General features: G+C 36.6%; 1 protein-coding gene across 1 annotated transcript; it reads right to left on the bottom strand.

Annotated features, from left to right (window-relative positions):
* Positions 1-1,969: 1,969 nt before the first annotated feature.
* On the bottom strand, positions 1,970-6,245 carry LOC309859031 (myelin P2 protein). The gene is made up of 4 exons (XM_082719432.1): positions 5,798-6,245; positions 3,935-4,107; positions 3,309-3,410; positions 1,970-2,258 (listed from the first exon to the last, which is right to left on the bottom strand). Exons 1-4 carry the CDS (start codon positions 5,868-5,870, stop codon positions 2,208-2,210), a joined length of 399 nt encoding a protein of 132 aa, XP_082575558.1. The 5' UTR covers positions 5,871-6,245; the 3' UTR covers positions 1,970-2,207.
* Positions 6,246-14,168: the final 7,923 nt, after the last annotated feature.

The raw sequence follows: 14,168 nt of genomic DNA, 5'->3' as shown, positions 1-14,168 counted from the left end.
GTCTGGGAAGCAGGCGGATTCATTCCTACTGAAGTGTCATTGCTTCTAAGCTCTTTGGGCAGATAGATCTGGGAAATACTTGGGTGTATATACACATACACATAAATACATGTGTATATATACCTCATAAATTCATTTGCAGACATGCATGCACAATTACATACACATGTGCACATATATATACACATGCCTTAGAAACCACAAATTTACATCTATCTCAATCCACTCTCACACAATTTATTCTTGCCTTCCTCATTCCATAGTTGCATGTTCCTCTTCCACAGTGAAAATCCTGGCCCCTAAAACACCAGCACATTTGTCATTTGCTCCAACATACATCTGAAAGAGTTTCATTATTACTTGGGCACAGTAGTCTCTATTCCTGCCTGTCAAAAATCAACTAGACCCAGTAATTCAATGCCCAGTTATTGACCCAAAAGGAAGGAACTCATATGTCCTCCAACAACCTTGTATGAGAATGTTTACAGCAGCTTTATTCATCAAAATATGTTTGGCCAAAACCTGGAAACAGCCCAACTGTCTTAAGAGAAGAATGGAGGAACAAACGGGGTTATAGTCACGCAACAGAACACTACGTAGTAATCAAAGAGCAAACCGCTGCTGAGTGCAATGATATGGATGAATTTCAGAAACACTATGCTGAGTTTAAAAAGGCAAACAGAAAGAATACATAATGTATGACTCCATTTATATGAAATTCAAGAACTGGCAAAAAATAATGTCTAATGGTGCACTTTTAGAGATTTTATGAGAAACAGACAAGTTTCTAACAGCCAGGTGTGACCAAGTAGACAAAATAGAGCAAAGGTTTAGCAAATGACCTTTCTTCATTCTCTACCACTTTGGGGCTTTGCACAAGTTACTCTACACTCTTTCTTCTTTTATAAACTGGAGATAATAATAGTATCTACCTAATAGGGTTGTTATGTGAAATTACATTAAATATGGCAACACGGCACATAAATCGTTTGGTAGAGAGTCAATGAGCTTGGCACACATAAAACATACAGTAGCTGTTAGCATCGGTATAGCACCTGTGTTTGTACATTGCCCTTCACAGGTATACTGCTGGTCCCTCATTACTAACAACACTCAGGAAAGCAATACAGCAATATACATCGGGTTTTCCATATTCTTTAACTTACTAATCCCTTTCCTAGAAAAAGTATCCAGCACAATCAGGTACATGCATAAAGGTAATTTTTGCACAATAATGTGATAACTCCAAACTGGGTTAACTTAAAAATAAAACCATTACATTATAGAATCATAGTAAATTATGGTATAGCACCTGTTGAAATGTGAAATAATCTTTGTTAAACTCGCAAAAAGCAGAAGATAAAACAATATGAGCTCTGTGGTTGCAGACGAATACGATATGTTTGCGTGTACAAGTGATGGCTCATACTGTGTGACCTGGGAGCAGCTGACTTCCTCTTTCAGGGTCTAAAAAATTCCCTGGTTGTCTTTTCACTTAAAAAATGCATACCTTTTTGAATTAAAAATAACCTTTCTTTGTATAAAAACCCACACATTAAAGAAAAGTATAATGGAAAACCCAAATGATAGAAGCCAAATGACTACTTGCTTCTGGTGGCGGTGGGAGAGGGCAGAAACTGACTAGTAAGAAGCCTGAGAAAACTTTCTGGGAGTAAGGAAATGTATCATTATCTGGATCAGGATGTGAGTTATATGGGCGCGTGCATTTGTCACAATAGATTGAACTCTACCCTTAATATCTGTGCATTTCACTGTCCATAGGGAGTGGAGGCTGCTCTCTGCCTGAACTAGAACTTTGATCTAAAACAACCCCTTCTTGTAGTTTCTCCCACTTCCCATCTTCCTCCCCATTGACTTCCTTTTACGTTACTTGCTTTACTATCCTTTCGGTATACAAAGTACAACATAAGTTAGAATTTCACAGCTAATTAAATGACATTATCAACTATTTAGCTGTGGCCAATATACATACTTTAATACAGTAAGGAAATGCATGCAAATTGAAAATGTTTAAACAACACTGAATTTTAGATTAATCCTCACTTTAGGCCTTTACCTATCTCATCTATTAAGACAAAAGCAAAAGCAGAGAAACATATTGCAGAGCAGTTGGGGCCTTGCCAATGAAAACCGTTGATTTCCAACATAAAATGATCAAATATCACTTCAAGGAGGAAATGATTTTCTCAGACCTTCTCATAAATTCTGGTGCAGACCACGCCCTTCATTTTACATTCCTTGAGAAAAGAGAAAGATTCATTGAGTATCTAAAACTCAAACTAGGGAACGACAAATTTGCACATAGCAACAGAAGATAAAAACAAGCTCATAAGATTAAACTTAGAAAGGAGTAGAACATCAGTATGTCAAGTCTCTGGCAATTTGGAATTATGACCGTCGAAACAGGAGAAGCAGTTTTGACATCATTCTATGTTACTATGTGGAAGAATTTTCTTAAAGTGACAAGTTTTAATGCATAATTTGCATGCATTTAAATTCACTAAAAGTGGATTTCAAAACTATATGCGTATTTGCATCATCTGAGAAACATTTAAAGATACTGATGGTTCCTTCTATCCCAAGAGATTTGCATTTAATTAATCTGTGTTGAGAGCCCCATACTGGTGTTAACTCCCCATGCAAATCTACTTTGTAGCTAGGGATAAGAACCTCTAAACTAAAGGGAAAAAGAACATTTAAAATGACATGAGTCTATGTTCAGTGTATGTATTAGTAAGCACAGAAGCTAAAACAAGAAAACTACTAGATGTCATCACAAGTAACCCTGGACATTACTCTTGATCTGCTGACTAAAAGGTCTCCCATGAGCTGAGTTTAAATCACTAACACGGTGGAGTCCAAGTTACTTTGAATTCTTGGAAGCAAAAGACTCAGATACCTACAAATATTATGTAATTGAGCCATTAGGCAGGTTTGTTTTGCATTTATAACCTGGACTTGCTTTTCTCTTTGTGAGTCCAAAATAGGGAGATTCAGCCATTCTTTCTTTGACTTACTGTTATTTTATTTTATTTTTTTTTTTTTGGTGTTGTTACTCCTAAAATAACACATGAGCTTTGTTGTTTCTAAAATCTTGGATCTATACTTGAAGTGCTATAGAGGAGTCTTCAGGACTGAAATATTGTCTAACCACTAGCTCTGACTTTATTCTTAGCCATTCTTTTTCATGGGTATTGCAAAGAAAAAAGAATACTTTGAAAACAATGTAACCAATTTCCCTATTTAAATACCATTATTTTTGTATTTAGAAGCAAAAATAATCTTACCACTACCATTTTCCCATCCACCAGCTTTCTTTTTATTGTCGTCTCTTTGCCATCCCATTTCTGCACTTGATTCAACGAGCCTCTTGACAAGGTCACGACGCTCTGCAATGACAAGCTCACATAATTGAGTTGCTTGGACCGTAGTTGATTAAAGAAGCAGTTCGTTTGGTATCGAACTGTTTTCATAATAGACGTCTCATGAAGAACATTCATTTTCTATTCAATTTAATTTAATGTATTTTTTTAGAGGAGGCTCCACACCCAATGTGAGGCTCAAACTCCCAGTCCTGAGATCAAGCAAGGTGTCCCCAAGGCACATTCATTTTTTTTTTTAATAAAGATTTTATGTACTTCACAGAGAGAGCACGCACATGCGTGAACACAAGCAGTGGGAGCGTCAGGCAGAGGGAGGAGCAGGTTCCCTACTGAGCAGGGAGCCCGATGCGGGGCTCAAACCCAGGACCCTGGATCATGGCATGAGCCAAAAGCAGATGCTTAACTGACAGAGCCACCCAGGTGCCCCAATTTTTAATAGAATGGCATAGTCTACTCTTTTGAATACTAACAGGAAGTATCTTCTCAAGCCGGAGAATGAGCTAACTTTGAAGAGAAACATTAAAATTTACCTTTGTTTTCCTGTTGTCGGCTGTGGTTTCTTCAAATTCCTGACCTAACTTAAAGGAGATCTCTGTATTTTTAAATGTACTCTCAGTCCTTATAGTTATAATATCCCCTTTCTTGCTGATGATCACACGGGGTTTGGCCAAATTTCCGAGTTTTCTGGTGGCTAACCCCACACCTGAAAATCAAGAGAATGTTAGAATTATGTTGACAAGGAGATGTATCTGTAGAGACTACACCTGGCCACTTTCTATCCTCACTTGTTCATCTGGTTTGGAGACGGTGCGTAGTATGACTGACTACTGAGGTTCTCCTCCCATGTTTCACCATCTAACGGAAATGCGTGTCCATCGACTTAAATATTTTAAGTTTATTATTATAAGAGTAATATCTGCAGATTTTAAAGATAAACATGTTTAACTTAAATAGTGCAAGTTAACCCCTTTTACATCTAATCCCACAGTCTTTGAAAATCACCAGTGTTTTGTATGAATCACTCTAGAAATTTTAGTTTTTTACATATAAATACTATGGATGTTTTTAAAATGCAACTATAACAGATACACACTGTTCTTTGATTTTTTTTCTCTTCAGTAATATACTGTGGATATAGAAAAGAACTCTTCCCACATCCTTAATAGAATCCTATTTATGCAATTTTATTATGGCCCCTAAATTAACTGGTGGGAAAAATCTATCCATCTCCTTTCAAGATCTCTATCATTACATGTAATCGCAAATAAACTAATTTTAAAAATTTTTCCTTGTTTGGAAAAAAAAACAAAATTAAACACTCAAGTTTTATTACTACTATTACTAAGACTATATACATGGAAAAGGAGAAATTACTAAGACTAAATACATGGAAAAGGAGAAATGTCAAATGAGAGCAATAAATGAAGGGAAAACTAGTTTCATATAAATATATGAAAATATATATTCTATATAATCTCCACAGTAGAGCCTGAGAACCTACACTATATCGAACCCTGAGGTGATCTTATGCATTCTAAATTTGAAAATGACAGAATTAGGGAGTCTGTCATTGATGCTCTTGTATTTTTCTTCTTCCTCAGCTGTAAAGTCAAATCCTTAAATCCAACCAATCTCACGGTACGGATCTGTCCCCATAAGTTCTCATAGTTTTCTAGGCAACGTAACATGATTTTGCTCGTTTTACCTAAGAATACAACTCTTCTCATAAGCTTTCTATGCAGGTAAGTAAAATTACAGGCCCTTTGTCAAGCATAGAAACCTGGGTCATTGGCACCACTTTCGATTATATTTATATAGCTCTGGAAATTTCCAAAGACAATTCATACCTGTTGTGCTCATATCATGGAACATTCCTAGAAATAGTATAAAATAAAGTTGATAAAACTAAGGACTGGATTTTCCATCTTCATCCATCACTTCAAATACAGGAAATTCTGATGTTAGCCTAACAGAAATTAGTGTAAATGTCTGGTTTAGCTAAACATCAAAATTTTAAATTGAGGTTTTCTATTAACTTCAATTCCTTATCTTAAAAGCATTTCAGCTGTTATAAAAGGAACCAGAGGATGGGTTGCCTAAGCCTTTCGGATTTCTTTTCTCTGAAAGCAAAGCCCTACTGATACAAAACTACCTTTGAAATCAGTGGGAGCTCCACACAATTAAGCAGCTCTTAGGTTAAAATCTATTACAATTTCCACAAATGAAATGCAGTAAATTATTGGAATGACCAAAGAGATTAATTGCAGGAAAGGATTATAATTCAGCCTGTGCAAACCTCCCCAGACTCCTGGAAAAGGAGTTAGAAGGAAATAGGCATGCAGCTTTCTCAAAAAAGGATCTTCTTAACCAGAGCTACAAAAAACATTTCTTACCCAGAGCTTTCATGTAATCATCAAAGTGCTCACTGGAGACAAGTTTCCAGGTGCCCAAGAATTTGTTGCTCATTGTGATGGAGGAGAATTCAACCCAGTTCTAGATGAGATTCAGGAGACTCAGATGCTGAAGGCTCAGAAGATTCTTTTCAAAGATGTCCAAAGCATGTGACTCTCACAGAGACCCAATGGGGAAAAGCAGTATCAGGACTGGGCAATGAATTATCCATTGGGACAAAAGAAACCCCCACATAATGTTTCCTTAGTCTCCAAAAAAAATTTTTTTAAAGATCAACAAGAGCACTATTTGAACCTTCAAAAAAAAATTTTGGTCAATCTTACATTTTTAAGAAGTGCTTAGTCTTTAATGCTTTGGAAAAGACTCCATGAATTGAATCCTATACCAAACTAAATTATATTAGCGTGAATGAGAGAGAGAGAGAGAGAGAGAGAGTGTGTGTGTGTATGTGTGTGTGTGTGTTTAGGCATCTTAGTCACTCTCAATCCTGAGTCTGCACAATTAAGAATTCTTATTGAAAGAGAAGAAAGAAAGGAAAATGTCCATGAGTATTGTGATAACTGCCTCAAATATGTTGTGGGAGAGAAATGCAGGGAAGCAGTGTGAGGAAGTATTCATAGGTAAGGGAGGCTTGGCATAGTTCACATATCCCAGGCAGGCAGAGTAGGCAGACAATACGGTCAGTCTATTACAGCAGAGCACAGAAATTGTATTCATGGGATGGATAAAAAGTAGCGCTAGAACATGATGTGGCTTTGGCACAACAAAGATTTTCATCTTAAAAAAAAACCAAAACTTAAGTCCAAATTGAGCAGGTTCTTAGTTAATACAACAATTTTGAGTTTAAGCCCTTTAAAATAAATCTTCAGTTTTATAAAGAGAAGGATTTTCTATATAAATAATTCTAATGTATACTGAGAGGTCGTTGTGGGCCAGCCACCATGCCAAGTGCTTTTTACGCATTATTTCATTTAATTCTCTCAATATCTCCAAGAGTTAAGTACTATTATTACATCCATTTTACCAATGAGAAGGTTAGGTAACTTGCTCCCAGGACTTGAATGAGGAGAGGCAAGGTTTGTACGTGGCCTTGTTCTCTAGCCCGGACTTGGGATTATTATCTTACATTGCTCCCTTTACATCACATATGCGCAGAGGCCTTGGCCAAAGGTCAGATGATACTGACATCACCATGTGACTAAACAGAGATATTCATTTCTGCCCCCAAATCAGGAGAGGTAAAAGTCATGAGATGAGGCATACAGGCTACTATGGTACATCAGAGCCCAAGTCTTTGACTAGACGGAGCAGATATAAAACTACTTCAAACGTAGGTATTGCTCCTCAGAATACCTTCTTGCTGCCATAACTTTTCCTAGTGGTTTTTTATATTGCCATCAGTCCTGACTGTGAGGTTGTAAATATTTTTACACAGGTTGGCTCTCTTCACAACAATGGAATATTTTCCCATGATCAGTTTGCTCATTAACAGGTAGACCTGCTGGCCTCCTGGGCTTAGGTTACCAATGTCAGAGGTGAGCCATAATGATTGCATTTATATTGTTAGGGTCCAAGGTGGGTCAAAATATGGAAACATACACTGTGAGTCCAAGTATCACCTTACATTACTCATGCATGGATAATCAAAGTGGGAATGAAACAGTGACTAGAAAATTTCCTCAGTTAAGCAACTAACCCAGTCCTAGGCCCAGGAGAATATAACTGGATGAAGGACATTATACTCGGATAGAAGAAACAGCTATGAAGAAAAAGGGGCTTTTGATTAGAGAATGTATTATTTTCTTTTTTTAAGATTTTCCTTATTTGAGAGAGAGAGAGAGAGAAAGTGGGAGGGAGTGGGAGAGAGAATCTGAAGCAGACTCCACACTGAGTACATAGCCCGACCCAGGCTCAAACCCACAACTGTGAAATCCTAACTGGAGCCCAAACAGAGTTGGTTGCTTAACTGACTGAGCCACCTTGGTGCCCCAAGAATGTGATATTTTCTTATCCAAAACACTTAATAAAAATGAATGATGGTATCATTTTGTCCTCAAAAAAATTTTTTTTGTGACCCTACTTTATTGAGAAGTGTAACATTCAAAATTTAGGAGTTCTGCCTAAATCTGTAAAGGACTCTCAAACCACCCCACTTGAGGTGATCCCTTGTATTCAGAGGGACTGATAAAGGAGAGTGGTATGAGTTATCAGCAGTCCCTGATTGTTCATGGGCATAGCCGCGGAGTCAAAATATAAACATTGAGGGGCGCCTGGGTGGCTCAGTGGGTTAAAGCCTCTGCCTTCAGCACAGGTCATGATCCCAGGTCCTGAGATGGAGTCCCGCATCGGGCCCTCTGCTCGGCAGGGAGCCTACTTCCTCCTCTCTGTCTCTCTGCTTGCCTCTTTGCCTGTTTATGATCTCTGTCAAATAAATAAATAAAATCTTTTAAAAATATATATATATATATATAAACACATTGAGGGGCGCCTAGGTGGCTCAGTGGGGTTAAAGCCTCTGCCTTCCGCACAGGTCATGATCCCAGGGTCCTGGAATCAAGCCCTGCATTGGGCTCTCTGCTCGGCAGGGAGCCTGCTTCCCTCTCTCTCTCTCTGCCTGCCTCTCTGCCTACTTGTGATCTCTGTCTGTCAAATAAATAAATAAATAAAATCTTTAAAAACATATATATATATAAACATTGAGCTATGTATTGGCAGGGCTTTTAACTTTGAAGCAATTTTAAACAAAGAAAAGAATTTCTGTTTTAGCATATCAGCAAGGTACCTGCCTGCTGGAATGAACCAGATGTATCCAGACAAAGATAAAATGCTGAGGCTGGTATGTGAGTCAAAGGCCCAGATCAAAGCAATGAGTGAAGATCCACACTAAAGCCGGCTTGAGACATTAAGTCAATCCTAGCTAAGCAAGTATCCTAGTGAAAAAGAATGGATAATAAACACCAGAACCATACTATCACTAGATAGATTTACTTAGACTTGAACTAAATATTTATAGTAGTAGTAGTCTGTTTATAGCATGGATTCACCTTTCATAGATTTACTGCCTATGTAAATTCTCATGATAAGGCAAGCTACTTGAATCATACACTGAAAAGAGCACCCAGAGGTCCAAACAAAATAAAGAAAGCTTGTTCTTTATCATATATCATGTAAATATTCCTCACACCATTGTCTTCAAGCTATATCCAGTTATATATTCGGAAAAGTGATAACCAGACATCCTATAGTAAATAAAGAATTCATGATCATCCAGTTGAGGGCTAAAGATCTGACTCCATTCCTTTCATTCATTTAATTGCAAAAATATTGAGAGCCTACTAAGTTCTAGGCACTGTTCAAGGTTAAATATCATTGAATAAAATTCCATGCTTTTTTTGGAGCTTACTTTCTATAGTAAAATTATTATACTTGTAAAATAGAAATACTATGATCATAATTGGTAGCATGAAAAGCACACCAAATGATGTGTTATTATAAATAAAATGGGCATTTTAAAAAATAATTGAATAAACAAAAATGGACTTCAGAATTTTCACTTCCTTATGAGAGATGAATTAATTAAACTAAATTTCCAACTATGACATCTTAGAAAAAACAGATTTTTTTTTTAATTCTTCAAAGCTCCAGAGAGATCAAAAAGCAGAGAAAAATTAAGGGTCTAGGATTTGGGTGAAAAAGGCAAGGCCAGAGAAACAGTTGCAATATTTAGGGCTACTGGCTAATGAATTCTGCAAAAGGCAGATGAGAGACAGAAGTGTGAGGAATATTTTTGACCGTGTTATAAGGTGTAGGGGAAAAATGAAGGAGAATCCTGGTTAATCATCATGTTTTGGTTTCGGACTTTGAAAGGGTGCAGCATAGAGAAAAAGGTGAATTAAATAGGCCTGTGCATATGTCAATTCAATTCTTAAAAATAGTTTAGTGTGATCTGGTTAGCCAGTGAACCTAGCTACCAGTCCGAAACAAACTCTTTCCAAAAGAAGATAATGTCATCATAAATCTAAATTATCACCACAACTTTTCATGTACACTGTTAATCAAATCAGAAATAAATAGAAGGCCCCCTGAGTAGCTCCATCAGTTAAGCATCAGACTCTTGGTTTTGGCTCAGGTCATGATCTAGGGGTCCTGGGACTGAGACCCACATAGAGCTCTGCCATCAGCATGGAGTCTGCTGGAGATTACCTCCCTCTTCCTCAAATTCTCCCCCTGTTTATGCATGCTCTCTCTCTCTCTGAAATAAATAAAATCTTAAATACATAAATAGAGCAAAGAGATAGGAAAATATGTTCAAAAAGCAAAAGAAACACGAGTCCACAGAACTAGATGATTGACTTAAGAAGATATTAATAAAAACAGGCATATTATGGAAAATATCATCAAAACCAACATTTTTTTAAAAAGACTGACAAAATTGAGGGGCACCTGGGTGGCTCAGTCAGTTAGGCATCCAGCTGTTGATTTCAGCTCAAGTCATGATCTCAGGGCCATGAGAGTGAGCTCCCCATCGGGCTCCATGCGTGTGGTGAGTCCACTTAGGGTCCTCTCTCTGCCACTGCCCCCCACCACCTGCTTGGACGTGCTCACTCTCCCTCTCTCTCAATAAATAAAAAAAATATTTTAAAAAGAAAAAGACTGATAAAATTGGCAAAACATTTAGCAAAATGGACTATAAAAAAAGGCAAAAGTTATTGATTGCAGGAATAAAAAAGGGCATATCAGTGTATCTTAGTTATTAAAAAATTATAGTTACATAACTTACAGTAATTAAAAAGATCATAAGAAAATATGAGCTACTTCATGCCAATAGATTTTAAGATTTAAAAGCAATGTTATAAATTCCTTAGAAAACACAAAATGTAAATACTCCCAAATCCATTATTATTGAATCTATCATTAAAATTTCTCTCACGAAGATACCCCAGCCCCATAAAGTTCACCAAGGAATCCTTACAAATATTTACAGAAAAAAATAACATCAATGTTACACAAAATCTCCCAGAGAATAGAAAAGAAAGTAGTAATTTCCAACTTGCTTCTACCAGGATCTTTGCACATGCTCTTCTCCTTTCCTGGAATGTCTAACCACTCCCATATGGTTAATCCTTAAACCTCAGTTCAATTGTACTTTCCTACCTTTGGGTTGACATCCTTTAGATTTCAACTCAATCATCTTTCTTAACCTTTTTCTAGTATAACATCATTGAACAGTTACTGCAATAGCAATTTTTATTAATTTTGGATATCATTTAATTAATATGTATATCACCCACTGAAGTCTTGATTCCATTTACACAGGGACAACATTTGACTTTCCTCATGTAGTAGCCCAAGTCCATAACACCATACATGGACATGGTCAATAAATATTTGTTCACTGACTAAATGAAGAAAATATAAGATTTTCTACTTATGGGAGTTATTGTTTGCATTAACTCATATAATAAATATTATGAAAGCATCTAAAATTTGTGCTTATGATCAATAATATATATCAATAATATATATATTATTATATATATTATATATATATATATCAATATATTGATAATATATATCAATAATATTCTTCTCCTAAACTTCCTTCCCTCTTCTACCTCCCCTGCCTTTTCTTTGTTTCTTTTTTCATACCCACTGGAAGCACAGAAAAGACATTGGCTGTGGGTCATATCTAAGTGTGAAATTTAATTACAACACTCATTCCTACATTTGGTCATGCTTCCGGTCAGTTTTATATATATATATATATATATATTTTTTTTAATTCTTTTCAGCGTAACAGAATTCATTGTTTTTGCACTACACCCAGTGCTCCATGCAATACGTGCCCTCCTCAATACCCACCACCTGGCTCCCCCAACCTTCCCCCCCCACCCCCACCCAGAGAAGGGAGTTGAGGGAAATTGGAGGGGGAGGTGAACCATGAGAGACTGTGGACTCTGAAAAACAATCTGAGGGTTTTGTCCAGTCAGTTTTTTTAAAAGCAGGTGATTCTTTCCATGTTCAAGGATGACATGATCGTAATACACCACTAGGAAAGCATATGTAAGGTAATTCCAAGATTCATTGTACATATTCTCACCTGCATGCATGCAATTAATACAAATTTATTGAACTCAACTAACATGGGAGGGAACATGGTGAGTGAAGCAGCAACAGTTCCTGCCCATATGGGTCTTATATTCTAGTCAGGAAGACAGACATTAAGAAAACATTTAGAGACATATAAGAATATCCAATTATTATTTTCTTTTTTCCCTAATTATTATTCTCTATCACTTGCAGATGGAGGTGGTGAGGATACCATAAAAGAGCCAATGAACCATTATTATGTAGAAAGATCCCTTATGGACTTGTTTAGGCACCAGATGCTATGAGACTGATGATCGGATTTATCGTCAGAACTCAGCCACTGAGGCATCTGGTGACCCTCCTCCCCCCCAACCACAAGGAAGCTATTTGACAGAAGGTGACAATGGCACTTCAGGCCAGATATTTCCTATTACAGGTTTTGTGTGTTTTTCTCTAAGATGGAGAACACTGAGATTATAGTTGCTTTCTTAATGCAAATCATGTCTTAGTCACCAGTAGATATTTGACCTTTTGGTTGCTATGGTGACAGTTGCTGTGACATTTATGCTGCCCAAAGGTGGTTAATAGCTTTCTTTTGTTGAATGTCAATAAAGAAAGGGAAGTGGTTTTTTATTCCTTCAAACAATGCATTTAGCTTTGTTTTTACTAGACTGCAACAGACATGGCCTCTTTTTCAGAATCTAGTCTAAGATTTCAAATCATTATTCCTAATAGAACACCTGAGAATTAAATTTCCTCATTCACTGGGGAGGAAATAGAAGACAATTTCTGTATTTCCATGTCTTTTGTTAGTCTTTATAGCATATACAAGCTGGCCACAGTTTTTCTCTTCTATTTGCATTTTTTCCCTCTTAGTGAGAAAGTGACATTCACAGCGTTAAAGAGGCTGTACTTTCAGGCATTAGCATAAAGAGCCATAGCAAATACTTTTGAGGACTCGGCCATCTGCTCCCTTACATCTGATGGGAGAAAGAAATCCCTGAAAAATAATTCATCACAAAGCATAGTAAGAAGCATTTTTGTGTCTAGCTTTATTTCATAAAGAACAAATATAAACCCATAAGAGTTAAAGTGATTTTCTAGTTGTGTGTTATATAGGTAACCTACTTTGTTTCCTACTGTATTTCTTGATTATATCTTATAAATGTTTTCAATAATTGAGATGGTATAAAGACCTTGATCTCTCATTTACGCACATATGTACACACATGTGCACACACACACACAGTATTTTCTCTAAACGTTCAATTTAGAAATCTTAAGACTTTGGGATTAGATTATTTCCTGATATCTTACCCTAATTTTCCATCTACAGAACTCTGTGAAGTAGACAAACTCCCACTTTGCGAAGGAGAAAACCAAAGTAGAAAGCAGCTCGCGCATGCTCACATAGGTGTTCACAGCAGAAGCAAGATTCAAGTCCTACTCTGGACATTTCTCAAAGCCCATTTGTTCCAGGGCACTGAGGTTCATCTCTGGGGTACCAGACAAGTCCCGTTCTAGCATGGGGTGGTGTCTAGATGGTTCCTCCCCAGTCTTATCCCTCTCCAAAAATTACACAGGGCCTAGATATCAAACTTTAAAATGGACAAACCATACTTTCCCTAAACTTCAATGTAGAAGTCTTAACCTATAACTTTGAGATTAAGTTATTTCCTGATAGTTCATCCTAATTTTTCATCTACCCTTGGTTATTATCTTTGGAATAGTCACTTATCTTTTTATGGCCAGTGAAGAAAATCATGGACTTTTGTGTGTATTGCATTTTTGTGCAAGAAGTACGAAAATTAAATACACCAAGAATGTTCAAATAATTTTGCTGGTGATTTACTAAGTAGTTTTGGGTACCAAAAAAGAAAATCTGGTGAATTATTCTTTGGTAGTAGTATTAATCATGATTTTAATATGACTGATCTTTCGGTAATTAATGCTTTTGGACAAACTTCAATGTGGATTTGAAATGTGATGGAATTTGACTTACTACTAAGTCATTTAGGTTAAAAATATTCAAAAATAAAATATATTTCCCTGTGTGGTTTATAAAAACTACTCTCACTTCCTTTTCAAACCCCTTTGGAAAGTGAATAAATAATGGTTTTTTAATCCTCAAGTCACTGTAATGAAAAGTTCCATTATTTCCAGCACAAGTTAACAAATGTGACATGCTATTTTATAATCACAGATAGATGACGATAAAAATCCAGTACAACTTGACAAATATGGCATGTTATAATTTACTTA

The sequence above is a fragment of the Mustela nivalis genome, assembly GCF_964662115.1.
Source record: "Mustela nivalis genome assembly, chromosome: 2".
In the NCBI taxonomy this organism is placed as follows: domain Eukaryota; kingdom Metazoa; phylum Chordata; class Mammalia; order Carnivora; family Mustelidae; genus Mustela; species Mustela nivalis.
This window is presented reverse-complemented; position numbering and strand designations above follow the sequence as displayed.